Source organism: Canis lupus, chromosome 27, assembly GCF_011100685.1.
Source record: "Canis lupus familiaris isolate Mischka breed German Shepherd chromosome 27, alternate assembly UU_Cfam_GSD_1.0, whole genome shotgun sequence".
Taxonomy (NCBI): Eukaryota; Metazoa; Chordata; class Mammalia; order Carnivora; family Canidae; genus Canis; species Canis lupus.
The window spans coordinates 30,268,062-30,295,591 of record NC_049248.1 but is presented as its reverse complement, the minus strand read 5'-3'; the positions used below and the strand labels follow the sequence as shown (position 1 = coordinate 30,295,591).

Here is a 27,530-nt window from a genome sequence, read left to right as displayed (position 1 = left end):
CATTGCATAGACATCCTACTATATCCATATCTCCAAATATTTTGGCTATTGTGAACAATTCTGCTGTAAACATTCATAAACATGTTTTGTGTAGATGTATGTTTTCAATTTTCTTGAGTTACACAAACTTGGGAAAACAGCTAGGCAATATGGTGACTTAATGTTCTTTTCGAAAAATGAGAGATACTGACCACCCCTGTGCATGATATTTAGTTCTTGTACATTTTCCTTTCAAAGGAGGCTGTAACCAGAAAGCAAAAACCTGTAAGCCCCCAATTAAACTCGTACTATGGCTGATGAGATGACTGCCTTGCAGCACAAAGTCAGACGTGAGTAATATGCTGAGAATTTATCATGTACCTGGTACTGGGCAGCCTCATGACCAATGTATCTCTGTTTCTGTGACTAGAATAACAATCCTAACAATAACTAACATTTACGTAGCTTATTGTTACTCCATGTTAGCTATTAGTGTAATTATTATTATATCAATAGATACAGAAAAGAACTAGATTTAGGAGACTAAAAACATAATGGCCTGGATGCCCCAAGAAGAGCTCTTACATTTGAGATAAGCCCCAGACTAACTGTCATTTCCAGGAAGTAAAGGAAGGGACCGGGACCCACTGCGGTAAAAAGGAACTCTCTGGCAAATTCACACACTTTTCACAGAGAGATTTTAGGCACGAGCTTCACAACCTTGAGAATACATTTTCTCAGACTGGAAAGATCAAAAGTAGTGATCAGAGCGGGTTAAGAAGAGAACTCTGGTCAGAAAATGGTACCTGTCAGCCTCTAAGAATGAAAGGAAAGAGTGGCTCTGAAACAAGGAAAATGTGAGAAAATCTATCAGTCCCCGCAACCCCGCCCCCCACACTGATAGCTAAGATCATCACAGGTTGTGTGTTCAGCTGTGTGTTACTAATGTAACTGACACGTGGTAGGTAAGGACACAGAAAAATTATTTTTAAAATACCTTAGGATTGGTGTCCTTGAAAGAACAAGGTTTAGTTACTAAGGACAGTCCCTTCTGTGGAACCCTGGCAGTGCCGACTAAACCAGTTTAGACAGAACTGCTTTGGTAAGCAAGCAAGCATCCTGCTTTTCCAAGAGGTCCAGAACCATATTTATGAATTATTTGTATGTGACCAGCTCACACCAGAATACTCACCAAGAAAAGGTAGCGTTCTTGTGCTGATGTGTTCCGAGCAGCTAGCTTGAGGATCTGTCCCTCTTTTATGAGTTCATTTGAAGGATTTACAATGTCTTCTTCCTCTCCCAACATTTCATAAATCTCTAAGAGTTTTTTCAGGTTCTCCTAGGAAATTAAAACAAAACACAGCAAGACCAAATAAAAGGAAGTTTTATCTTAGTGGCTTTAATAATACAATGACCTTAACAAAAATTTGGATAATTCAGAAGGGAATGGGACTAAGCATAAATTTGGTATAAAATGTGTCAGTTATGGGCAAAATGAAAACTGGGAGAAGAGAGGAGAGGATTATTCCACACAACACTAAACATTTTATAAAGAATCTTTTTTAAGAATAGACCCCAGTAGTTAAGGTTTTTTTTTTTTAAAGATTTTATTTATTTAATCATGAGAGACACAGAGAGAGAGAGAGGCAGAGGCACAGGGAGAGGGAGAAGCAGGCTCCATGCAGGGAGCCCAACGTGGGACTCGATCCTGGGTCTCCAGGACCATGCCCCGGGCTGAAGGCAGGTACTAAACCCCAGAGCCACCCAAGCTGCCTTATAAAGAATCTTTTTTGTTGACCTGTATCAACTCGTTTTGGTTCACACCTGCAGATAACATGAGGCTATATTATTGACAATTCTCTAACTACAAGATTCCCATTTCCTTTGTAAATCACTTACCATTTTTCTTATTGCACTATTAGAATGGCTTGCTGCTGTAGATATGATTTCAAGTGATTCTAGATAGGGAAAAAAAGAAAATTAAATAAATATATTTTGTTGTTTCTATGCTATTAGATAGTTGAGTAACATATACAGCAAGAAGAAGAAAATCTGACACCGCTGACCAAATCTGACACCAAAAGTTGGGGCAATTTCTATTTATAATATGGATACTTTTCAGAAGTTCATTTGCAAGCAGATTACTTGGAACTTGAAGGACATTTCCTTGTAAATAGTCATACACAACTATACATATAACCTATATAACGGACCTTCAAAATTAATAAATACCATGTACACCAGACTGGCACAAGGCACTTTGCCAGATGCTTTCATATATATTTTATGTCCCTTCATTCTTATTCAACCTTGAATGGAGAGTCTGTTAGCTAGCTCCTCTTGGCAGATGAAACAAATGGCAAGTGATGTGGCTTGGTTAAGGTCACACAACTATGATACTGTGGGGCCACACTGGAACCTACATCTTCTGTTTCAAAGTTACAACACTACAGCAGTAATACTATTTTAGGAGTTTTATAAGCAAATTAACCACCAACCATAACCAACTTTCTTTGGGAAAACGTACACAGTTCTAGTTTTGGTTGGATGAAGGGGAATCCTCTGATGCCAATGCTAATGGAAATTTCTTTTGCTGAGCAGGTGGTGTGAGAGATGGGAATGGGAACTGCCTGGTATGGGCAAGATAGGAGCTCTGGCACTCACTGCTCATGAAAAGCTGTGCAGGCTGAAGCCTCCTGCTGGATCAACCCCAGGGAATGCCCTCAATCCTAAATCATGTCCTGCTCTTTCTTTTCTATCTTATGAATACCAGCCTGATTAATTCTGTTACTGCAACAACCTCATTACTTCTGGACCAAATTCTCTCTGTCTTCTTTGTTCCATGGCTGAACAGAATGCACTTTGGTTGCTTTCTCCCCTCCTTTGGGTCTTTAAAAGCACTTCTGTGATTTCCTTACAATTTTAGTTTAAAGAGCAATGGGAAGCAAAGGGAAATGGGAAAGAGCAAAGAGAGTTCTAAAATACCCTATAGTGTTGCTAACTTTCTCATTTTTTGACGCTGAATTTTTATTTAAATTTTGGAGGACTATCCTGATTGGGGCAATTCTGTGCATTCCCTGCAGGATTGAAGGTAGAGGGAGACAAAATAAAATAACCTGGAATCAGCAGTTTGAGGAGTAGCAGTGATGATCCCACCTTTAATCCTACCACTAGGTCGGCCACCAAAACCAACCACTCAGCCCAGATGAGTGGGAAGTGGGCATGAAGTGGAAAGTGGAAGAAGTCAAGTCAGGATAATTCTAAACTATAAAGAGGGAAAGGGAAGAAGAGAAGTTCCTGTGGTCATTGACTCACTTGGGGGTGGGAAAAATCTATCAGAGAAAGCCTCTGTTCAAAAAAAAGACCCAGGCTGCCAAGACCAAAGTTTATATTCTGTGTTCCTCCTCTCTCAACAGGGTTCACTTAAAATAATGACAAGAAATTATTAGCAAGGTACCAATGTTTTAAGATTGTACAACATTGTTAGTAATTGACATTAAGTCATTTCTATCTCTTAAATTTGTATCCTGCCTTTCAGTTACTTATTTTTTAATAAAAGAAAAATTTTAAAGTAAGCTATACACTGAAAGTGGGACTTGAACTTATGACCCCTAGATCAAGAGTCATATGCTTTTGATTTTTTTAGTTATTTTTAAAGATTTTATATATTCATTTGAGACAGAGACAGAGAGAGCCAGAGCAAGCCTGAGAGCAGGGGGAGAGGCAGAAGTAGGCTCCCTGTTGGGCCAGGAGGGAGGGAGGGAGCCACCATCCCAGGACCCAGAGATCATGACCTGAACTGAAGGCAGATGCTTAACCATTTGAGCCACCTAGGCTCCCCTGCTTTGATTTTTTAAAAAGGCACGAGAGAAAAATGAAATAAAATAAAAATAAAAATAAAAAGGCACGAGAAAGTAAAGTATCGTAACTCCTGAACCTTAAAAAGAATCCATTTGTTAGTATCTAATGAAAAAATAGAAGATAACTGGAAGAATAAGGTTTTCCTGGGAAAATGTTAACTGACACTAAAAAGCATCATTTTCTCTTTTCTTTTAGGGTTGGTAGAGCCAACTTTGCTAGGGTTATTTTTACATAGTAAGTGTCATTTTAGCTTTCTTGGATGCATCAGCCTATCTAATTAACCAGCAGCACCCGTAATTCTGAATGGTTGTATTCTTCCTGTGAGAAGGTAATTGTGTATTGCTATTCCAGATGTCTCTAAGACTATAGTTTCAGATTTCCAAGTTAATGATTAACGTGAAATCAGCATGATAAATGTGATTTGCATTGCTCTAAACCTGTGATTTGGGCTCAGAAGTGCTTGCCTAATTGAGATGTTGATGACAATTTCCAGTGAGGTTATTTTTTGGCAGCAATATTTTACTAAATTGGCTGTGAGACACATCTTGCTCTTTAAATCACAAGGCTGCCTGGCCACTGGTTACCCCATAATAGAAAGGGAGTGGGAGAGAAATATTTACTTTTAGCATCATTCCAGTCCGGAGAATCAGGGGGCAATTTCCTTAGGTAGTCCTTCAGGAGCATCTCATACCGGGGAATCCGCTGAACAGGTTCTAGCATGTGATGCTGCAAAGTCAAGCTCCCACAGATCTTCTGTTTCTATAATGAGAAAGGTTTTAAAGAGAGATAAAATGAAGTTGGCCAATCTAAAAACTCACTGTTGTACAGTATTTTTCTGTATTTTCAGTATTATCAAGGACAGTGTTTCCTTACAAAGGGTGGTGTGTGAATCACTTGCCTCAGATAGACCAAAGGCACCATTAAAAATGCAAATTAGGAACTCCACCCCAATCTATGAAACCACAATCTCTGAGGCCTGCAAATATGCATTTTTCAATACCCCAGATTCTTACAACATTAAAGTCTGAGACCCACTAATCTAGTATAAGAACAGAAAGAAAAATCAAGCAGAATTTTAAGGAAGATTCCAGATTGCTGGCAACCGCTTCAATTAGTCACTAGAAGAGTTTCTGTGGCCACAGTATTGAATCATACTCCAGAGATTTTTAAAAGATGCATATATTTAATGAGGTTCACTAAGTACAACCGTATTAAATGACTTTAGACTCAGCAGAAACTATTTAATAATAAGGCTACCATAAATATCACTTCCTTTAAACTTAAAAAAGACTCCACATAGAAGAATGACAAGATCGAGCATCTTATTATCTCTCACAAAATTTTAATTTTTCATAGGCCACGACAGTCTTTTCCATTAGAAACTGAACTCTGGAAATAGATCTCCTTTTCTTACAGCAAAATTGAGTCTATAGCCCTTGCTTTCAATAAGCTGTTAATATAAGACAGGGAAAAGATTATTTGAAAAATAAGATGTATTCTTATTCATATTAAACAAAGCAGGAATCCTATTAAAATATTCATTGAACTCATACCATGATAAAGGCACTGCGGGGAATGAAGGTTTACTAAGACATGATGTTTGCATTCAAGCAAACAAGAAACTAAAGCCTTCAAAGAGGGCATTCAACATGAACTCTGATGAGCGCAGCCTCTGGTGGAAAGGAAAGTGAAGAAGACTAGGGGACAAGAGCATGAAGAAGGACCTTGAAGAATAGGCCCACGGCAGTGGGATATGAAACATGTTAAGTTTTGTTGGAAAATAAGATATATATGTGTGTATATACATATGGAAACATAGGATGAAGAAGAAAAGGTAATCTGGGGTATTAAGATAAGCTTAGTTTAGACTTGCTTCATCTAACGCAGAATTTCCTGCAGGAGAGCAATCTCATTAGATCTGAGATGTATTAACATTAATCTACTGCAGTGTGTCTTTAGGGGAGATGTGGGAAAATTAGTTTGGAAGCTATTGTTGTAGACCAGGAAAAAAGAGCCTGAAATCAACATGGAAGCTGAAGAAACAACAGCTTTCCTTAATAAAGTATAAAATTGTAATGTTATAGGTTCAGCCATCTCATTTGATTTTCTCCAACAAACCTATTACATATGTGTATTGGAAATATATATATTATTACATATTATATGTATATGAAACATAGGAAAATATTACTGATCCCCACATTTTTACACAAAGAAACTGTGGCTCAGAGAAGTTAAGAGTCTTCTAAGGTCCAGTGACTAAGTGGTTGAATTCTAAACTTAGTTGGTTGGTTCCCAATCCACTAAGACAGTTTAGAAGTAGGAAATGACTCGAAACGATGACCCTAGGGGCATCTGTAGGACATGATGGTTAAAGGCTCAGGAACATGAGGGTGTGAAGGCCAAGAAGACTGTGAAGGGTCAACCCTGGACTCTGTCCACATTTCAGTATAAGCAAAAGGGGCTAGTAAAAGAATGAAAGGAGCCAGCATTCAGAAGGTAGATGAGTGCTTAATCATGAGAGAAGAGAAATAAAAAGTGAATGGAAAGAAGCAGGACTTTTGGCTGAGGAAGGAGACTGGCAAAATCCTCCCTGGGAAATGCAACTAGAAAGCTGGACAAGATTGATAAAACCATCATTTTAGCAATCTGGAAACTGACCAAAGGCACAGAACAATCTGAAAAGCATTTATGCTTTAAAAACTGTAGACCTTTGGGTAAGAAGAGTGAGAATTTGTGGCACTCTGGCCTGGGGTGAACACCCACTCCTCCCTCAGCTAAAGAAGGTTCAGTGACTAGAAGGTTCATTTTGGGTGGGACTGGCTGTGAGGACTGGCACATCTCTGCTAAAGTTGAAGAGAGCTCATTATTAGATCTGGAGTGGTGGGCAATGCACACACCTAGCGACACTGTCAGTGGAAATGTCTTGAGGTGGGCTAGTGGGGAAGACCAATGTCACCACTAGCCTGAAGCTGTGGTTGGAGGTGGAGGGAGTGGGGGAGGTTAGATAATAATTTTCTTCGCTGAGGTTGTGTGAATGATCAGCAAAGACAGAAGACAGCTTTTATAGATTTAGCCTAAGCAAATTACTAAATAAACAAACAAAACTAACCAAAGCCACTTTCAGTGGGGGAAATCAAAACCTAGAGTTGCTACAACAGACTATCTAAAATGCCCTATATTCAGCAAAATATATGAGAAACAGTAAACTGTTACTACTTACTAAACTGAAAAAAGGCAATCAAAAGAAATTGTCTCTGAACACAGATACTGGATGTAGCCAGCAAAGACTTCAATTGGAGCTATTATAAAAATGATCAAAGAAATGAAATTGTATTTGAAAAACATGAAAAGCATAACAATAATGAATGCATAAATAGCAATTTCCAAGGAGGAAACAGGCATTATAAAAAGAACCAATGGTAGTTCTGGAGTTGAAAAGGACAAGAGCTGAGATAAAAAATGCACCGCAGAGACTCAACAGCAGAAGAAAACGTCAATGAACTCAAAGAAATATTAATAGAAATTATACAATCTGAAGAACAGAAAAAAGATTGAAGAAAAATGAACAGTCTCAGAAACTTGTAGAACAACAAGAATACCAATATATATGTAATTGAAATAAATTATTTCAAGAAATAATGGCTGAAAACTTCTCAAATTGATTTTTAAAAAAGTACACATCTAAGAAATTCAAACCTAAATATAGAAAGATTCACATTAGACACATCATATTCAAAAAAAAAAAAAGACACATCATATTCAAACGGTTGAAAGACAAAAGCAAAAAGATAAATCTGAAAACAAGAGAAAAACAATTCAGCACATACAGAAAATATCAATACAATTCGTAACTTCCCATATAAAACAACAGAGGACAGAGTACAGTGAAACGGCATTCATTTTGCTGAAAGAAAAAAAAAAACTATTAACCAAGAATTCTGTATCCAGCAACACAATTCAACAGTATAGGAAAAAGAGGGATATTCCCAACTAAACAAAGACCAAGAAAATTTGTTGCTATCTAATCTCTAATCTCTGCCTTACAAGAAAGACTTACCACTTTATGTAGAAAGGAACTTACTTCAGAAATGATAAATATATGGGTTAATAAATATATTTATAGATATATTTTGTCTTTATCCTCCCTTCTTTTTTTTCTCCCTTCTTTCAAAGACATAAAATTGTATAAAATAACAATTACATCACTGTAATTATAAGATGAAACATATACAGCGGTAATCTATAGGAACTAAAAGCACAGATGATGGGAGAACAGAGCTGCAATAGAGCAAAATGCCTAGAGTCGACCAGAATTAAAGTTAGTATTAATCTTTTTTAAAAAAGATTTTATTTATTTATTCATGAGAGACACACAGAGAGAGAGAGAGAGAGGCAGAGACACAGGCAGAGGAAGAAGAGGGCTCCATGCCGATCCCGGGTCTCTCGGATCACGCCTTGGGCTGATCACGCTAAACCGCTGAGCCACCTGGACTGCCCAGGTTAGTATTAATCTGAAGTAGACTGTGATAAATTAGTTTTTATTTTATAATTTCTCCAACAAACAGTAGGAAAACTAAATGAGAAACTGATTAAAATTTAGAGGAATTAAAATGGTAAAATATAAAGTATTTAGATAGCACAAAAGAAAGCAAAAAAGGAGCAGTAGAATCCCCACCCCAAGAACCTTATGTGATCAAAAGAATTCCTTTTTGATACTTAAACTTTACAAAATAATAAGTTACTAACCACTTTGACTAGAGAATCAAATAGAAATTACCATGGTGTTATTAAAGTATATTATCCAGATTTGGTGAAATTGAAAAAAAAAAATCAGAACACATATATAAAGTGATACACACACACACACACACACACAATCCAGAATAATAATGTTTGCAGAATGTTAGGGTTTATGGCACTCATTCTTTATATTCATTTCTATATTCCTTCCATTATCTCAACCTCTGAAAGGAAGAAAGGCAGAGACCTGAATGGGAGCTCACCTTATAATTTTATGTGTATTTTTATAAAAGCTAGACTCAAAAGCAGAGAATTTACTGCTCAGCACATGGCACGTGCTCAATAAACATGTTAAATTTGCAGAGATCATCTTTGCATAATTCAGAATAGCATGGAATTTGGCGGTCTCAGAAATAGGTCTCAATTTACAGACCAATGCTGTAATCCCAGAGATGCAGGGTTTCACAAGATGTGTCAATCTAAACTTTAGATCTAGACGGCATTATGATTTCTGCAGAAAAACTAATTCATAGCCTTGAACAAAAGAGTCCAATCACCTGAATTTCTTCTACTACTGCTTTGAACTGAGGAATACGCTCGGTCATGTTTTTAACCAGTTCCATTGCATTATCAAATCCCTTCACGTATTCTCCATACATCTTAAGGAATGGTGCCAATTTCTGAAGGATGTCACCAATTCTAGGGGTGGTTTCCCTGTACAAAATAGAAAAACAGGTCATTAAGATTTCTTATAGAGTGAATTAATAGGACTCCAAATGAAGTGATCACTTTAGATAAAGTGATCTACACATGCTCTGTGCTTTATCAGACCCACCTTGCTGTGAGATGGGTAGAAAACGAAGCAGCACCTTTTTAAAACTCCGGATTACCCCTGATATCTCATCTCCACTAATTAAAAGATAGTTTGGAGAGCAGATATGAAATCCTTTTCAACCAAAGCTAAAAATGTACCACAACTTCTATCAGTGGTCTTTACCATAAAAACTTAACACAAATGTTTGGCTATAGCTCTCTGTGTAGCGTTATTGTTTCAATTCAAAAGCAAATAACACAGCATCTAACGTGACTTCCTTAGGTATATCATTTGCTGTTTACTCCTCTTACCATTCTTGCATTCGTTTTTCCAGCTCTGGCAATAGGAATTTACTATGGAAGGCATTTATTGATGAGATATTAGAAAAGATTTTATTCACCATCTCTGCTTGAAATGAGCCTCGATTTGCTTCTTCTAATAATTTGCAGTAAAATACCTGAATAAGAGAATAAAGCAAACATTAGTTCAAATTTATTGGTTACCACCTAACACTGTGCTAGGCATATAGTAGGCTCTCAGTAACTTTTGTTGAATCAATGAAATAAGGTTCATGGTTCAAGAAATCAATCATTTTCAAAATGTCCGAATATATGTTTTGATTGAGAAGAACCAGGAATTAGAATTAGAAAACTTGACTCTAACCTAGGCTATGCCTCTATTTGGGGTGGGTTAACCTTTCCTATGCCAGAGAATTTCCAATTGAGGTAAAGGAGTAAATTTACTCCTATCTGTAAGTAGAGTTAAGAGAGGTGGAAAGCTTTATATACAACAGTAATTGTGGTAATTTTCACTCTTCTTTGTTTTGAATGGCTTCGATGGCACGTATATCATAATGCCCTTTATTGTAATTTGTTGGCATAAATATCATTTTCCCTATGAAAACTATATGCCTCCTTAGGGAGGGAGGCTATCATAATTTAGTTCCCACAGTAGAATGCTTAATAAATATCTGGTCAATGGATAAATAAAAGAGTATTTCAGTTCACAGATGTTTTCTTGCTTTTAAGTAAGTAATAATGCATGATAATTTGAACAATTATACGAGGATAAAAAGATCTTCTCCTGTACAAAATAATGAGTATCTTAAAAACAATTTAAAAAAATTGCAGTCTTAGCTATACTCCACTAGGGCTACTATACCTCTTAATTGCCATTCTGTTAAATGTAGGCAGAAGGAGGTCTGTTCCTTCATAATGTCCAGATGGTTGTTAATTTTCTAAATTCACCTCCACTGCATTTTCTTGGGAGGCAAAAAGAACACAAAATTATGTCCTTGGAGACTCCAATAGATAGGATATTTTAAGTAATTAAGACTCTAAATTCTAAAAGGTCAGCAATAGCAGCTGACAAAAAAGAACAAAAAAGAAAAAACAAAAACCCGCAAAACCTGGTAAGAGGACAAGACACATTTCCATGATGGGAATATCCAACATTTCAGGTCTGTAATCCTCACGAGGAGAAAAATTCTTTCAAAGGTACAAACTCAACATGAATTGATGGACTTAACAATGAATTTCTTCAGAAAGTGAGTGTTTTAAGTCACAAACTCATTATTTCAAAGAACAGAACCCTTAATCTGGCCCCTTAAGGCTCACTCTAACAGGGCCATAGTTTACTCTAGGAACTGATGATAAGGAGGCCTGTTGCCACGAAGTTCTAGTTTTCCAAAGGCAGAAGTGGGACAATGCTTCTTATAATTAACACTCAAACACGGCAACTTTCTCATTTAATAAGAGGAGTCTATATTAGCAATCTACCAATTATCTTGTTCTTTTATCATTAAAATAATATTAAGATGCCTTAGTTTTCAAGTGATTCTTATGATGCATTTAATTTTTTAAAATTATGATGCATTTTAAAACTTTCTTCGCAAACATATATTTGAAATGATACTCAAGGCTCCACCATGATGAAAGTACAAAATTGGGAAAAGTAAAGTAAATGTCATTTCCAACAAATATTGAGTATGCAACTTTACACCAGGCACTGTATTAGATGTCTCCTATAACCTGGAATGAGTGAATGCTCAAAATTTCTCCTGGCCCTATTAATTCAGATGACTCACATGGGGCTGAAGAGCACACGAGGCAAATAGAATCAGTGACATAATCACATAGGAATTCAAATCACCAATCTATTTATATTTCTAAAATTTTTTTAAAATTTAAATTCAGTTAATTAACATATAATGTATCAATGCTTTCAGAGGTAGAGTTCAGCAGTTCAGTCTTATATAATACCCAATGCTCTGCTTACTGTCACATACCCTGCTTACTGTCCATCACCCAGTTACCCCATCTCCCCAACTCCTTCCCCACCAGCAACCCTCAGTTTGTTTTCTATGATTAAGAGTCTCTATGTCTCCCTCTCTGATTTCATCTTATTTTATTTTTTCCTCTCTTATTTAAATGATAATGGTAACATGGCTCTAGGATCATAATAAATGGTCAAGAAACATACCAGTGTTTAGTGTTGAAAGATACAGGCATTTCATGACTCATAGAGTCCTTGAATCTGCTCTTTATGCATTGAAAACCTTTTGTGTCTAGTGAATTCACTGACAAAGCTAAAAATCCTAAAGATTTCCTTGAAGAAAAAGCTTTCACTGGCCAAAAACAGTCATGCCCCTCATATAGTTGCTAAAAATGATGTACAAATGTCAAAAAACAACCCTGAAAAGGAAAATCTTACCTGATCTAAGAGGTCAAGTCGGTTGACATAAGCTCTTTCTGTAAGCAAAAGTTCATTGGCTATTTTGTGAAGTTTTTCCTCATTAGTTTCCTAAAAGTAGAATAGATGTTCACATATTAGGAAATAAAGCTTGGACATATTTTTCAAGTAATAAACACCTTAGCAAATGGTCAAAACAGTTTTCTCAAGCTTCTCATGTACCCAATTCCTTTTAGCCACAAAGGGTCAGCCAACCAGAAATGAACAAAATTAAAAATAAGCAATCCTCTAGATTTAACTTACAACATCCTTAGCCTCTGTCAAAATTAAGACTATCATCTTTGTCCTTGAAATACCTTTTATCTTTCTCAGACACTGTATTTGGCTCATTTTCTCTCTGCCTCTTTTAGGCCACTCTTTACACATGATTTCATCACTCTGTCAGATATCTTGTCTAATTATTAGCTCTATGTATCTAACTTTTTTGCCTTTCAAAAAAATGTTAGGGAAAATTTCAACCACATGAGTAAACAGTAAAATGAACCAGCACGTATCCATTACTGAGATACAACAACTATCAAGTCATTGTTAATCTTATTTCATCTATGTTCCCCTCTCCTCTCTTTACCCATATTATTTTAAACACAAACATTTTATTTCCTCAGTATATGTCTACTTAGCCTTTAAATATATTTGTAAAGCTTTGCTAGTTCTATGAGAATGGGAATATTTTTTTCTTGATAACTTGATAGCTCTCTCTTGTCTACTACAATGCTTCAATAAAATACTGGCATTCAATAAAATATTGCTGAATAAATGAATGAATGAGTGGCAATCACACAAACCTAACTATTGTTGGACATTTACTACCACTTTGGTATGCTGCCAATGTAAGACCAAACTCATCTTTTCAGGAAAACCTCTATCCTACCACCTCCTACCCCCTCCCACCAGAACTTTACCAGCCTGGCAAGCGTTCCATTCCTTTCCAGTTAATCTGTCTTTGCATCTTGAATCACTCTAAATTAGGTTCCCTACAACAAAATCCACCTGGCTATGAGCTCCTACTCATACTGTTAGTATCTATCCTTTAAGTTTTCATCACTGCCACCTGGTTTTGCTCATACCATATCCCAAGCCCAATCCAATCAGCCCAGTAGATCTGATTCTACTATTTTTTGGCTAGTTAGATTCACCTTCTATGCTGTTTTATGAGCAATCTTTCTAATTCTGCTTTGCCAAGATCATTTTACTTTCCATAGACAGAAAACTTCTAACAGTCCTCTTTTCACCAGCAGGATAAAATCCAGACTCTGTGTATCATTCAGGTTACTCAAGTCTCATCTTTACTCACTTCCTCAGACTTTTTCCCAATTTTATTGCTGCAGGCACACTTCCCTCCAAACACACCAATCTCATCCATCATTATCCAAACATGTCCATGCCCATTCCCAAAACTTACTTCTTTTGATCCTCTCTGCATGGTATATATTCTTGTTTCATCTTTCTAGGTGTTTAAGACTGTTTTTTGGGGGGTTGGCCTGCTTAATTTCCATTCCTTATCCATGGAGCCTTCTTCAACTATACAAAGCTCTTGGCCTTGGTCCTATTAGAACTTACTGTCTATTTTATACTTTAACATCTTTTTTTTTTTTTTCTTTAACATCTTTTTGTAAGAAATTTCTACCTAGCTACTTGGCTGAAGTACCCTTTTCATTCTAGGCAAGTATGAAGCAGTCAGAATTTAGTAAAAACTCTAACACCAAAGCAGAACAAAGTATATTTTAAACCAGTGTCTTTTACAGGAGTACTGAAGTGAGGTATTTTTATGTTAAGTCTTTAGGTAGTGTAACATAGTACTGTTTAATCTGTGGCCTCAAAAACTCTGAAATAAGAATTGTGTAGTCATTAAATCCCACAATTAGACAAAGTTTTGGTTAAACAATAAATTCAGGGTAAAGTACAAGCATTATTGTTTGCCTGTTTGACATCTTTTCCCTCCACTTTTTTTTTTTTTTAAAGATTTTATTTATTCATTCATGAGAGACAGAGATAGAGAGAGAGGCAGAGACACAGGCGGAGGGAGAAGCAGGCTCCATGCAGGGAGCCTGACGTGGGACTCTATCCCAGGCTTCAGGATCAGGCCCTGGGCCAAAGGCAGGTGCTAAACCACTGAGCCACCCAGGCTGCCCTTTCCCTCCACTTCTTAATGATAACCAGATTTGGTCAGGGCATCTACCTTTTTACTATGTAGCCTTTCCTTTGGAGAAACTATCCTCATTTCCCAGATCAAAAAGATGGCTCTGATTGGTGTAAGAATCAAGAATACATGGGTGATTGTTTCAGGAGCCTATGAAACATGCAAGAATATGCACTGGGGCTCCCTGCTCTTAAGAAGGAGCAATAGAAAAATAAATCTCTTTGATGCTTTATGTAAATGAGGATACTTGTAGGCTTGAGTGCCATGAGCAACCACCCTATAACCACAGAAATGAAGCTAGTAAACTGCCTTATTATTTAAGCTAGGTTGAATATTACTGGTGTTATTTGTAGTTAGAAGCATCCTGATTAGCATGGAAAACTGAAATATTATGAAACACATGGGGTGTATTCTGTGAAATTGAAAAGCTCTCAAATAATTTTAAGCAATTACTATTTATAGAGGAGAAAATAATTAATGTACTAGAAATGTGACTTTCAAACCTATAATAAGTGAATACAAATACATAGTAAATATATAAGAAATAAATCATTTCAGAGGTCACTATGCTATTCAACATACAAGAAATACTGACCTGCATCAACACTATACACCTCCTCTCCTATCATCAGCTCCTGTTAACAGATCTGCCCTTTTTCAGAATGTTGGGTAAATGGAATCACACAGTACGTGCATGCCTTGAGTCTTGCTTCTTCCACTTCTTAAAATACATTTGAGATACATCCATGTTGCCATTAGTACTAGTGGCTTGTTCTTTCCAAGCTCTTAGTTTTATTCTAATAGCAGTACTACTACTACTTTATCTTTTTGACTCATTCACACATTTTCATATGTTCTGATCCTGGTTTTGACAAATACCTTTAAGAAAAACCACTCAGCAAAGTTTGTGCCATAATAATAATAAAAAAAAATACACCTCTTATGAGTCAGAGAATTAATTAACCAACAGGTCATACTGTCTGTTATTGCTATGCAGTGAAGTCACTCCTGAGGTCTTCTACATCCTACAGGATCTTAAATAGGAAGCTTATAATAAACTATCTTTTGCTGACTCTAAATCATACTTTGGCTGAACTCGGCAAATGGTAGGTATCCTGGTCACAATTTGCAAAATCCAAAGGAGACACCAGCAGTTATTAGCAAAAGCTGTGTCCTTCCACACAGATGCTTTTCTAATGTTAGGTCCCTGACCTTGCCAAAACCAACACAAAGATAAGCAAAAGTAAACTTGCTGACATTCAGTTTAATCACTCACACACTTTCACTTTGTGAGAAGTTACTAGGGATTTTTGTGGTGGAGTTAAAGGAAATCACAGACTCAAACAATTTCACCAGAACAGCTAACATTTACCCACTGATTACTTGTTATGCAGCAGACACTGTTATATTTTACATAAATTGACTAATCCTGTGCTTGCTTCTGCAGCACCTATACATATATAAATTGACTAATCCATATAACTCCAAAAATCTAATCTATAAATAGATACATTATTCCTGTTTATAGGCAGCACACACATGTAACAAGACAGAATTCAAAGACTCAGAAAGGCCAGGTGACTTGCCCCCAGTCACAGTTAAAAGGTAATTGAATCAGATTCCAGTCATATAAGAGAGTATGGGATTTTATATCATGGTCAGTAAATCATTGGCGCTCACTCTAACTCTTCTCTGCAACAAGAAACAAGGCTATAGTAAGTACCTGCAAGGGAACAGACTAACACTATACAAACTGTCTACTTGTAAATTAAAAGCAGTATCTACTAGGCATTTTTTAAAAAGATTTTTTATGTATTTATTCATGAAACACACAGAGAGAATGAGAGGCAGAGGGAGAAGCAGGCCCCATGCAGGGAGCCTGATGTGGGACTTGATCCCGGAACTCCAGAATCACACCCTGGGCCGAAGGCAGGCGCCAAACCGCTGAGCCACGCAGGGATCCCCTCTACTAGGCATTTTAATTTATATTCTTTCTCTAATATACATTCTATTTATAGCAGACTTTTCAACATTTTAGTAAGAATTATCATGTATTAAAAATTCAGTCATGTTTGATGTAATGATATGATGGCTTCTAATGTTGAATTTGTTACTGAAACTCATCTGTGGGTACATTTACAGAGAAATACATGATCTGTCTGCATGCATGGGTCTCTACTACTCTATCAGACTTATGCTTAAATAACACAGTTGTTTTAAAATTGCCCATACACTGGGATTATAGTCTGGTATTTTTTTTTAATAGACAGTTAAATAGGTCAAGTTATATAATATTGTCTCTTATTATTTGCCATTTTTAAGAAGATTTTATTTATTCATGAGAGACACACACAGAGAGAGAGAGAGAGAGAGAGAGAGAGAGAGAGAGACAGGCAGAGGGTGAAGCAGGCTCCATGCAGGGAGCCCGACGTGGGACTCGATCCCAGGTCTCCAGGATCACGCCCTGGGCTGAAGGCAGCGCTAAACTGCTGAGCCACCCGGGCTGCCCATTATTTGCTATTTCAAAACTATATAACCCCTACTTTGTGCTTAGCACTTTACTAAGAAGTCATATATACTCGTGATTCTTTGGAAAATAGTAATGGCTATAAAATATTTGATAAAAAATCCTATTTGTCTCTATTGGAACCTAATACGCAGACTTCACTTTTTTTTAAAATAATCATAAATATGCTATTAAAAAAGCATCTTATTTTCCATATTCCTCTATAAAGTATTTTTTCACTTGCAAATGAAACTATATCCCCATCTTGAAAGCTGATTCTCAGAGTATTGCCTCAAACAAAAATACAGCAGAGTATGTCTAAACTATCCAAATTGGAAAGGGAAGAAGCACGCCTCCTCCAGTAAAAGATTACACAGTTTACTTTCCTCTGCTTCTCTTGTAGTTCTCTTGCACGGTGCACTTCCTGGGCGAGGGCTGTGCACTTTCACGCCTCCAGTAACCTTTTGGCAGATATCTGCTCCATTCTCATAGGTCAGGTTCAGCCTGGTTGCTAGTCACTGTGCCCGCTGGCTGATGAATATGCTGCAGAGTCAGTTCTGCCTCCTTATTTACAGATGTCACCAGCTCCTGCAGCTCTTTTCAGACCTTTTGGCATGACTCTTCCCTATGGCAGGAGCCCAGACAAAGTGCCCCCGCTGCAGCTCACAGGCCTCACTTATTGGACAGGCGGAAAATGCTTGGGTAGAGCTGGTGATTCATTCTTCAAGATCGCCGTGCCATATGCACTGCCACATGCCTCAGAACCACCAAGCAGGGGAGCAGATATTTTGGAACGAACTTCACAAAGGTTAATTGACAATCAGAGTTTCCTAAAAGAGGCTTTAAGGGCAAAGCCTTCAATTACATAAAAAAGAATCAGAGGTTGATATCATGCTTTGCCACTCTTCAGTTATGCTTTTTTAACTTTTCAGTACATGTTCTCACGACTTCATTTTAAGCAGGAAAAAATTTTTTTTTCTAAAAACATTAAACCTAAACTACTAAAAGTTCTTATTGCTTGTTCCATATATTCATTACAGGCAGGTTATACCTAAAATAATATGTATGCAAGTGATTGGGTTTTATAGGACCAGAATGAATGCTTCAAGTTTCTCCCTAATGAATTAAATTCGTCCATGGAGAAGGCAGATGTGTCTTTGTATGAATACATGTGTTTCTGCTTTCCCTGGGGTCCATTCTTTCATAAAAAGATGAGTAAACTTAGGGAATAAACACTTGACATCCACATTTTGATAGGTCATTTTTAATGTCTTCCTAGATATTAAGGTCTTTTATGCGGGTCCAGGTGGATAATTTATTTATTTATTTATTTTTAAAGATTTATTTATTTATTTATTTATTTATTTATTTATTTATATGAGAGAGAGAGAGAGGCAGAGACACAGGAGGAGGGAGAAGCAGGCTCCATGCCGGGAGCCTGATGTGGGACTCGATCCCGGGACTCCAGGATCGTGCCCTGGACCAAAGGCAGGTGCTAAATCGCTGAGCCACCCAGGGATCCCCCAGGTGGATAATTTAAAATGAGATCACAATGATATTTGAATGTCACATAATTGGCCTATCATCCCAAAAAGCACCTTTAAATCTCTAACTTGTCTCGACACCTTCATTCCCATATTCCAGAATTCTACAGATTTGTTCTCATTCTATTAAGGAACAGAGAAATCAAGGGAGGGTATCCCAAGTGAGAGACAGTGACAGCCCCCACTAGTTAGAGGGCACTTACTGTGCTAGGCACTACTGCATGTGCTTCACACAAATTATCCAGTGGAATCCTCCTAATACTCCTGGGAAGCAGGTATTGCTAACCTCTCATTTTATAGATGAGGAAGCAGTATCTTTTTTTCTTTTTAAGGTTTTATTGATTTATTCATAAGAGACACACAGAGAGAGGCAGAGACATAGGCAGAGGGAGAAGCAGGTTCCCTGCAGAGAGCCCAAAGTGGGAATTGATCCCAGAATCCCAAGATCACACTGAGCCGAAGGCAGGGCTTGGAGGCGTCCCAGGAAGCAGTGTCTTAATGAGGGATGGGTAAGCTGCCCCCAAATCAGCTAGAAAGAGACTGAGCCAGGATTCAAACTGAGGTCTGTGAAAATGAAGTTCTCGCTCTGTTACATATCTTTAAGGAAGAGAAGTCTCTATGGATGTGTGGGACAAGAAGAGAGAAGATAAGGGAATAATTTACAGATTTTGTGTTCAATTAAGATCATGTAATAATGCCATAAGGACGGTCATGTGGTCTCAGGGAAGATTTGTAATCAAGCAAGAAATTTATCACCAGGCTCACATTACACGAAAAAGAATACTCACTATGATGCACACACATTATTCTTTTCCCAGGGCTTCATTATATAGTACCACAAAAATAGTTTATTACTTTTGCATGATCCTTCAGGAAGTTTTAGGAGCAAAGTCCAAGCCTACTTTCCACCCAGCAGCAATATTTTTCCAATCTGATGTCCTCTACACTATTTATTCATTTCAAGACCGGAGAATAGGCAAGTGAGAACTTTTAATCAGAAGGTTTACATTCTGTGCTTTTTGAGATAGGGTGGGGAGAAGGACAAGAGAGCTTGCACTGAGAAGGACAATTTAGTTACTTGCACAAGATGAGACAGGAAGTGGTAGCAAAGAGAGAACTTTGTTCTTCTCATACTCAATTTAGTATACATTAGACTATATTGTCCTTTGCCTCTTACAGAAATAAAAGACCAGGCACAAAGAAGAATTGAATACATACCTACAATCAATGACTAAGTTAACCTATCCCAAATCTACACAGAACATCAAAGTAATTGGGTCACTTACAAGTATTTCTGATAATTCCCTAGAGTTAAAACCTCGTGCATAGAAATGAGTGCACTATGTGGAAAAAACCTATGGTCTTCATGCAAGAGAAACACACAAAATATAGGAAGCCAGGGTTAAAAAAGGAAGTGGCATGCAAAATTATCTCTGTGCATCCCACAAAGGGGCATGCCAGCTTTAAATGGAACCGACAGCTGCTGGGATACTCACCGGGCAGGATATGCTGAACCTTGGAACTATCAAGGGACATCTCTGGCCATGAGTCTGTTCATCTTGATTTACAAATAAGGAAACAGGATTTTATTTTATGTTTATTATTTATTTATTTATTCATGAGAGACACACAGAGAGAGGCACAGACACAGGCAGAGGCAGGAGAAGCAGGCTCCATGCAAGGAGCCTGATGAAGGACTCGATCCTGGAAATCCGGGATCAGGCCCTGAGCCAAAGGCAGATGCTCAACGGTTGAGCCACCCAGGTGTCCCTATTTTATGTTTATTTAACAGCTCACATTATGTTTTAAGGCACTGTTCTAATCCTTTACAATGACTCAATGATCCATGCCTCATAATAACCTTATGACCTTGTTCTTTCCATGTAGCACATGAAGAAACTTAGGTACAGGTAGGTTTAACTGAGCTGCTCGAGGTCATACAACTTCTAAGTGACTGAGCTGGGTTGCAAACCTTGAGAATCTGGCTCTTGAGTCTGTCTTCCTGACCACCAGGTTTTAGTATATTGCTTTTTTTTTTTTAAAGATTTTATTTATTTATTCATGAGACATACACAGAGAGGCAGAGACACAGGCAGAGGGAGAAGCAGGCTCCCTGTATGGAGACTGATGTGGGTGGGACTCGATCCCAGGACCCAGGGATCACATCCTGAGCTGAAGGCAAACACTCAACCACTGAGCCACCCCGGTGCCCGTTTTGTTTTGTAGCCACAAACAACTGCTATGATTTTAAGATCTGGATTTTCCATTTCTCTCCTACCCATACTAAATAGCATCTTTATATGCATTGTGATCTCCAAACACCTCGCTTTCCCAAACCTCCTGGTTCATGTCAACATTCTGTGAAACCCTATCCTTGATTCCATTATGTCATTGTTCTCTTGGGACTGCTGACTTGCAGACCTTGCCCCACTCCCACTGTAAGTTTGATCTTCTCTTTCTTGAGTTTCAGGTCACTCAGCAAATGCTGGGGAGACTGCTGATTGCGCCCACTACCTTTGACCTTGGCCCTCAGAACCTTAGTCGCAAGTCCCCAACAAGAGCTAACCTCCTTCACTGTCCTCAACCCCTTGAGGCTATCTCACTGGCTTCTATGGGGGCACATCCCAAACCGACACATTCAGCACCATACCTAGTCACCTCTGCACTGCAGTCTTAGTACCTTGTGCACAGAGTTCCCGACTCTCCCTACTTCTTGATTTATGCTAACAGGGAAGAAGTCACCCTCTCAGCCATGCTCTAAACCATGCTCTGAACCTTGACTTTATCTTTGAGTTCTCTTTTCCCCTTTACCTCAAGATATTTTAGTAATGGTTATTTATCTCAATCCTCCATTTCAGCTGTTTCCTCTTTGTATTTTCTGCAGTGCTTTGCAAAAAGTGTATGCAATATAACTGGTACTGCATTTAATTTGATTACCCAGGTTCTCTGAGCTAGTTGGCTATAATGTCCCAGTAAGACCAAAGCCTCCAGATCAATCCTAGTTCCATATTCTAAATGATGACCATCTTCATTGGCTCACCAGTAATCCTGTGTCCCCTCCCCCAAATCCTACAGTTCTCATGACATTGCTCTCTCTTTCCTCTCACACAACTCACTATGTTCCCCTTTTGATTATTTCTGTGCTCTCTAGGGCTCAGTCCTTGCCCTTCTTCCTGTTCCTGCACATTCTATTTTGGCAATATTAATCACACCCTTATGTACATCCTCTTACAGGCTTATCCTCTTTCCTGAGCTCGAGATCTGTATTTCCACTTGCTTAATTAATATCTCCTAGTGGATGTCCTACAGGTGCCATCAACGAGTAGTACAAAACTAACCTAATTAGAAACTCTACTCCCTGCCATCATTCCATACACAATTACTTTCCTTCCTGCCTGCCACCTCAATTATTTCATTAACATGTCAAGAAACCAAGGCCTGCCAAATCAGGTTCAAGTACCATGTCTGAGGTCACCTAGTTGGTAAGTGACAAAGCTGGGGTTTGAACTCATCTCTTTTATTCTAAAGTCTTCATCCTGAATCACAGACCATAATGTCTTAGAGTATTCCATTTTTGTTTTAGACATCGTCATGAGGACATCCACAAGTCCCTCAAATTCAGTACGTCTAAACTCAATTTTTCTGCCCTCCAAATATGTCTCAACTGAAGAAGATGAAGAAGTCTTCTGGAGAAATTGTCTACTGTGGACAGGTGTTCAAGAAATCTCCCTTGCGGGTGAAGAACTTTGGCATCTGGCTGCACTATGATTCATGCAGTGGCACCCATAATATGTACCAGGAATACTGGGATCTGACCACTGCAGGTGCAGTCACCCAGTGCTACCGAGACATGGGTGCCCGATGCATGCCCGGGTCTACTCTATCCAAATCATGAAGGTGGAGGAGATTGCAGCCATCAAGTGCCACCAGCCAGCCGTCAAGCAGGTCCACGACTCCAAGATCAAGTTCCCACTGCCCCATCGGGTCTTCTGTCATCAGCACAAGCCATGCTTCACCATCAAGAGGCCCAACACCTTCTTTTAGATGCAGAGCCTGCTGGTGCCCAGGTCTGCTTAAATAAACTCCTTGGGTAAAACCAAAACCAAAAACCAAAAAACAAAACTACTATTCTCTTGTAGTTCAGAAGGTGATATACCATCTGCCACTTCATCCAAGCTAGGAGTTGAACATGACTCATTCTCTACCTCCATCAGGAGGCCCTCAGAAATCTCTCTTCCTTGTCCTAACCCTCTGCCGCATCCGGGCAGGGCTGCATCCGTCCAGAACTGCATCCTCTCACACCTGGATTACTGCAGTTCCTTACAACTGCTCCATCTGTTTTCCTTTTATCTGACTCATTTTTCTAAAATCCACCAATGTATAATCATGCCACTTCCATACTTTAATTAAGTGCCTCTGAAGCCAGATAGTATTAGGCTTATGGAAAGTTTGAAATATCACAGGAAAACACCTATGTTTAATCCTACAAAACAGGATGCACAATGACTATACATTAGACTACTGAAAAAAAAATTTTTTTTTCAAAAGTCAGCTCAGAAAAACAAGCTGGAATGTTAAATACTAAAGGAGCTCTCTTTGAGTGGCAGAACTATGGGTGATTTTTGTATTCTCTATGCTTTGCTCCATTGTCTTGATTTTTCTATGGGTATTAATTTTTATCCACAATTTAAAAAATGCATTGTTTTCAGGGGGAAATGATACAGCACAGGCATACAAACCCACTGCAATTTGTCCACAGCTTATATTTTCTTTTTAAGCCTATCCTTCTACCCCTCACTCAATTCTCTAGCCCTCTGGCCTCATTATAGGGCCAGAAACACCCACAAATATGGCATCTCTCCACTTGCCTCTGCTCGTTTCTTATGCTTTGCCTCTGCCTAGATATAGCCATTCCTCCCTACCTCACCCCATCCCCACTGATTCTTAACCACCCAGCAACCTCCCTACCCCCACAACTTTGCTTCAAGCTCAAACAAACTGCTTCTCAGCAGCCTGCCCCTTAACCAGCCCTCCTCCAGGCGCAGACCATTCCTCATCTATGTTTGCAAAGCATGGATTGCACCATAGTATGGTGACTGACTATGTCTCTCTACTGGGTACACCGAGGCTTTAGAGGCAGGGCATGTCTTGTTCATTTGTTTCTAGCACCTAACACATTCAGTCCCACACACTGAATCTGCAAATGGAACAGGTGTGTGTGGGCTTTTTTTGTTTTGTTTTGTTTTTCAGGTACAGGTTCTTTGAAGTTCATTTTTGTCTCAATTTGCTTTCTTACACCTTTCCAATATACTAAATGGAGCCTCCACAAAATAAAGAACTTTCTAAATCCACCATTTATTTCTAAGTGAACAGAGAAAAGCTATCTTTAAGACTTTTATGAACCAACCATATGGTTAGTGGGACTTTTCTGTTATTCAACACATTGCTTTAAAACTCTTACAGTTTCAGTGAGAACTTTCACTGTAATGCTAGCAACAACAAAGACTGGTTAGTGAAGCTGGATAATGCCATTGCTCCTGCTGTCTTTCACATTCTTGGAATGGAAGCTGAGTTGGCAAGAGAAGAAATAGCTAAGGAGTAACTTACTATTTGTCTTCAAGTCTAACATGATCTCAACAGCTGTCCCCCTTTATTTTTCAAGAAGTGAAGGTAAAGAAATTTAAAGCCTCACAAAGAAAGAACTTGTAGCCCATCATTAAAAAGGACAACCAAGGTCAGCATTATGTTTGAACTCCCAGAAAATTCTGATACCTCATATTACATCCTGTAAAATCAACAGTGTTAAGCTTTACAATTAAGTGAAATTAAAGGAAAAAAAGGAAAAGTGAGTTAACCTGGATTACAGCACTGGTTTTCAATTTGCAATACTTCTGAATTTGATTCTGTTATTCTTTTCCTTAAGAGATGATAATCTTTTAAATTTTTGAGTATGTTCAAAGGTTATAAACTCTCTAGGTTCATATTAAAATATAAGTAAAATGATAATTAAAAAACAACTAGAAAAAAAACTTAAGTTTTTCTTTTTTAAAAGATTTTATTTATTTGAGACACAGAACAAGCATGGGGAGAAGGGAGAGGTAGAGAAAGCAGACTCCTGGCTGAGCAGAGAGCTTGATGCGGCAGGGCTCTATCCCAGGACCCTGGCTGGGATCATGACCTGAGCCAAAGCAGACACTTAACTGACTGAGCCACCCAATGCCTCAAAATCTAGGTTTTTAAAAAATTATCAATTCTCTATCAGTTCTACCAAATTTCTATCTTCATCAATTCCTCACTTTATTATATAATTTTTTCATTTTTGGCAAAATGATTAACTTAAAATGTAAAATATTCTTGATAAAACTGCTTCCTGAGCTTATGTTGCCAATAGCAGATTTGTAATTTATATCAACTTTAGTCTTAGAAACTGCACATCTGCATATTTATATCTGGCTTATACAATATGAAATACAGAAGAAGGAAACAGTGAATAAATCTTAGAAAGATCTACAAATACAACCTGCTAAAATATATCTTGGATATTAAAAGGCTCATGAAAACTATAAAAAGAAGTGTTTATTAGATGGCATAATCAATGAATGCATTCTGCATTAATGCATTTCTAATGAAGCTTACCCACTGAAGCACATAAATCTGAGAAAATAAAAAAACATTTTTAAATGAAATTCATTCTAAAATGTCCTGACCCATTTACCTGAGTCTCTTAATATAGTTAAGCTATTTATGATAACCCAAATTCGTGATGCCAAACAGGATTATAACACTGTTACCCCTGATGCCCTCAAGTATGCAGCTCTGTTTGCACATGTGACATTCTTCTGCCCCCTGTCATTTATGGGTTTTAATGTTCCTTATAACGACATCTCCTCCTTAGTAGACTTCAGTCTTTTAATCTCTTGTAATACATAATTAACTTTAATTTGAAAATACTGATAACACCTTACGGGTAAGAGCTAAAGGTGTCACCAAGTACTCACAATTTTCATTTAGTTCAGAGGTTTAAAAAAAAAAAAAACTATCTGCTTAGCTAGAGGTGTCTGGCTATATTCTAGATCACTGATGTTGCAAACAGTTTAAATATTGGAGGAGTGTAGCTTTGCTAAAGTGCAGTAAGGACAATAGTTTCAATGAAGTAGGTATTCTTTATCTCTTACATAGTAAAAGTAACAATATTCTGTATTCACCATTGAAGTGATTTTTTTTAAAATTTTTATTTATTTATGATAGTCACAGAGAGAGAGAGAGAGAGAGAGGCAGAGATGCAGGCAGAGGAAGAAGCAGGCTCCATGCACCGGGAGCCCGACGTGGGATTCGATCCCGGGTCTCCAGGATCGCGCCCTGGGCCAAAGGCAGGCACCAAACCGCTGTGCCACCCAGGGATCCCCCATTGAAGTGATTCTTGATCAAAATACACTAGATAGCAGTGAAAATTACACAAGCTCAAGCTGAGATGATTTTCAAGTCAGTTCTCATTAATGACTGTTCAAGATTTATTTTAATGTGTGCCTGCCTTCCAAACTATCTTTGTGACTCTACTCTGCTCCTATTCCTTCACCCCCTGATCCCTCCTTTTCCCATTCATGGCAGGCATTTAAGAAATAGCCATTACATTTAATACTGGTTTAAATGTAGCTAAGTCTGATATAAGTCTCTATATCAGATTATATAAAGATTGAAGTAATTTTTTTCAGTTGTCTGCATAGTGAAACTCAGATATTCCACTGTATCTTAGAGGTTCAACACATTAGACTGTTCAAGAAGCAGCTGACAATATGGGGGGCTATGCTAACAAAGGAAGATACCCATGAACAACAGCAGAGAATTATTATTACAATATCACTATAAAGGGCTTTATGATCATACCCGGTTTATATCCTTTAACTAAAGGCACAAATAATTTAATTGATTACTTTAAGGTCATACTAATAGTTAGTGGACAAGCCAGAAGCAGCACCAAAACTTCCTGGTTCCAATCATTCTACCATATACTACACTAACTTTTTAAAAATCTCATTTTTCGTTTCTAACTTTGACAAAATACATATACCATAAAATTTACCATTCTAACATAAGTGTTAGAAATGTTATTTGAACAAAGACAATGTAACAGACACCACAGCAGCAAAGCAGAACATATTCTCACCATGTAGAAATTAAATCCTAATACTCCCTTTTAGATGAGATACACACGTGGTATTTTTCTATCAACAGCTCCGCAGAGAAAATTGCATTTTTCTTCCCACATATAGCATGTGCCATCCACTACTTACATTCCCATTTAGGAGAAAGGCCGGCTATACTATTTCATTTCACCAGTTTAATAAGAAAGCCCCTATTTAAGCCTCTCCCAAACCAAATAAGGCTCATCCATGAGAATGTACAGATAATAATACAAGACAGGAAAAAAAAAAAAAGTACTACCTAGCAACTACAGGGATTGCCAATGAAAATATTAATAAGAATAGCTCTTACTGTTTTATAAATACTCGCTGGTGGCATCATCCCAACTATAAAAGGACAAATGTAGGAGTCTTGAGCTTCTTACTTCTAACCTTCTCTTCTGTTCACCATGGTTTAAGCACAGCAGCACTAAAATATACCACTACATCAAGATGTAGTGAAGAGATTCACTTTGCAATGTCCTGTTTCTTTAACGTTTCAGATAATGTCACCAAGTGTGACTCACTTTTCTCCCACCCACTTCCTTATTTAAACCTTCCCCGCTTGAGAGTCAGCACTTAAAATTAATTCACTAACTGGAAGAAAATAAATCCCTGGCTTTTTGTCTCTTTGGGTTTGTTTTCAGGGTCAGTGAAACTGTACCATAACGTGGATTTTATTTTACTTAGAGTTCTAAAGACATCAAACAATCACTTTTTACTCTGATATTTCAGTATCAGTCCTTTTGGATTTCTTCCTATATCAATGCCACTTATGGCACGGCACCATAAAAAAACCCTAAATAGATTTAGGACTTGGATTTGTCATTTACAGATTTTCCTATAATTGCCAAATTTTCAATTCTTAACTCTCCTACACACATTGTTATTTATAATCAAAAAGAGAGACTGAGTAATGGGAGCTCTTTTATATTCCAGGGAACTATATGATGCTTTTATTGCATCTTTGATCTGAGAACTTCCAGGTACTTTATAAAAGCCAAATTTATTA

The 27,530-nt window shown here is 37.8% G+C and overlaps 1 protein-coding gene and 1 pseudogene across 9 annotated transcripts in view; one reads left to right on the top strand and one right to left on the bottom strand.

Moving 5' to 3' along the window:
• FGD4 (FYVE, RhoGEF and PH domain containing 4) overlaps positions 1-27,530 on the bottom strand; it is a 214,618-nt gene that overhangs the window by 28,100 nt on the left and 158,988 nt on the right. For 7 of the 9 annotated variants that reach the window (XM_038577224.1, XM_038577223.1, XM_038577230.1 and 4 more), the window contains 6 exons: positions 12,110-12,199; positions 9,709-9,854; positions 9,141-9,297; positions 4,461-4,599; positions 1,879-1,937; positions 1,172-1,318 (listed from right to left, as the gene is read on the bottom strand). In XM_038577224.1, coding sequence (XP_038433152.1) covers positions 1,172-1,318; positions 1,879-1,937; positions 4,461-4,599; positions 9,141-9,297; positions 9,709-9,854; positions 12,110-12,199 — 738 coding nt within the window. Of the gene's footprint in view, positions 1-1,171; positions 1,319-1,878; positions 1,938-4,460; positions 4,600-9,140; positions 9,298-9,708; positions 9,855-10,558; positions 10,659-12,109; positions 12,200-26,831; positions 26,984-27,530 lie in introns of those variants that run through there. The other 2 variants (XM_038577231.1, XM_038577232.1) reach the window with 2 other exon arrangements.
• LOC119866404 lies at positions 21,977-22,383 on the top strand (annotated as a pseudogene).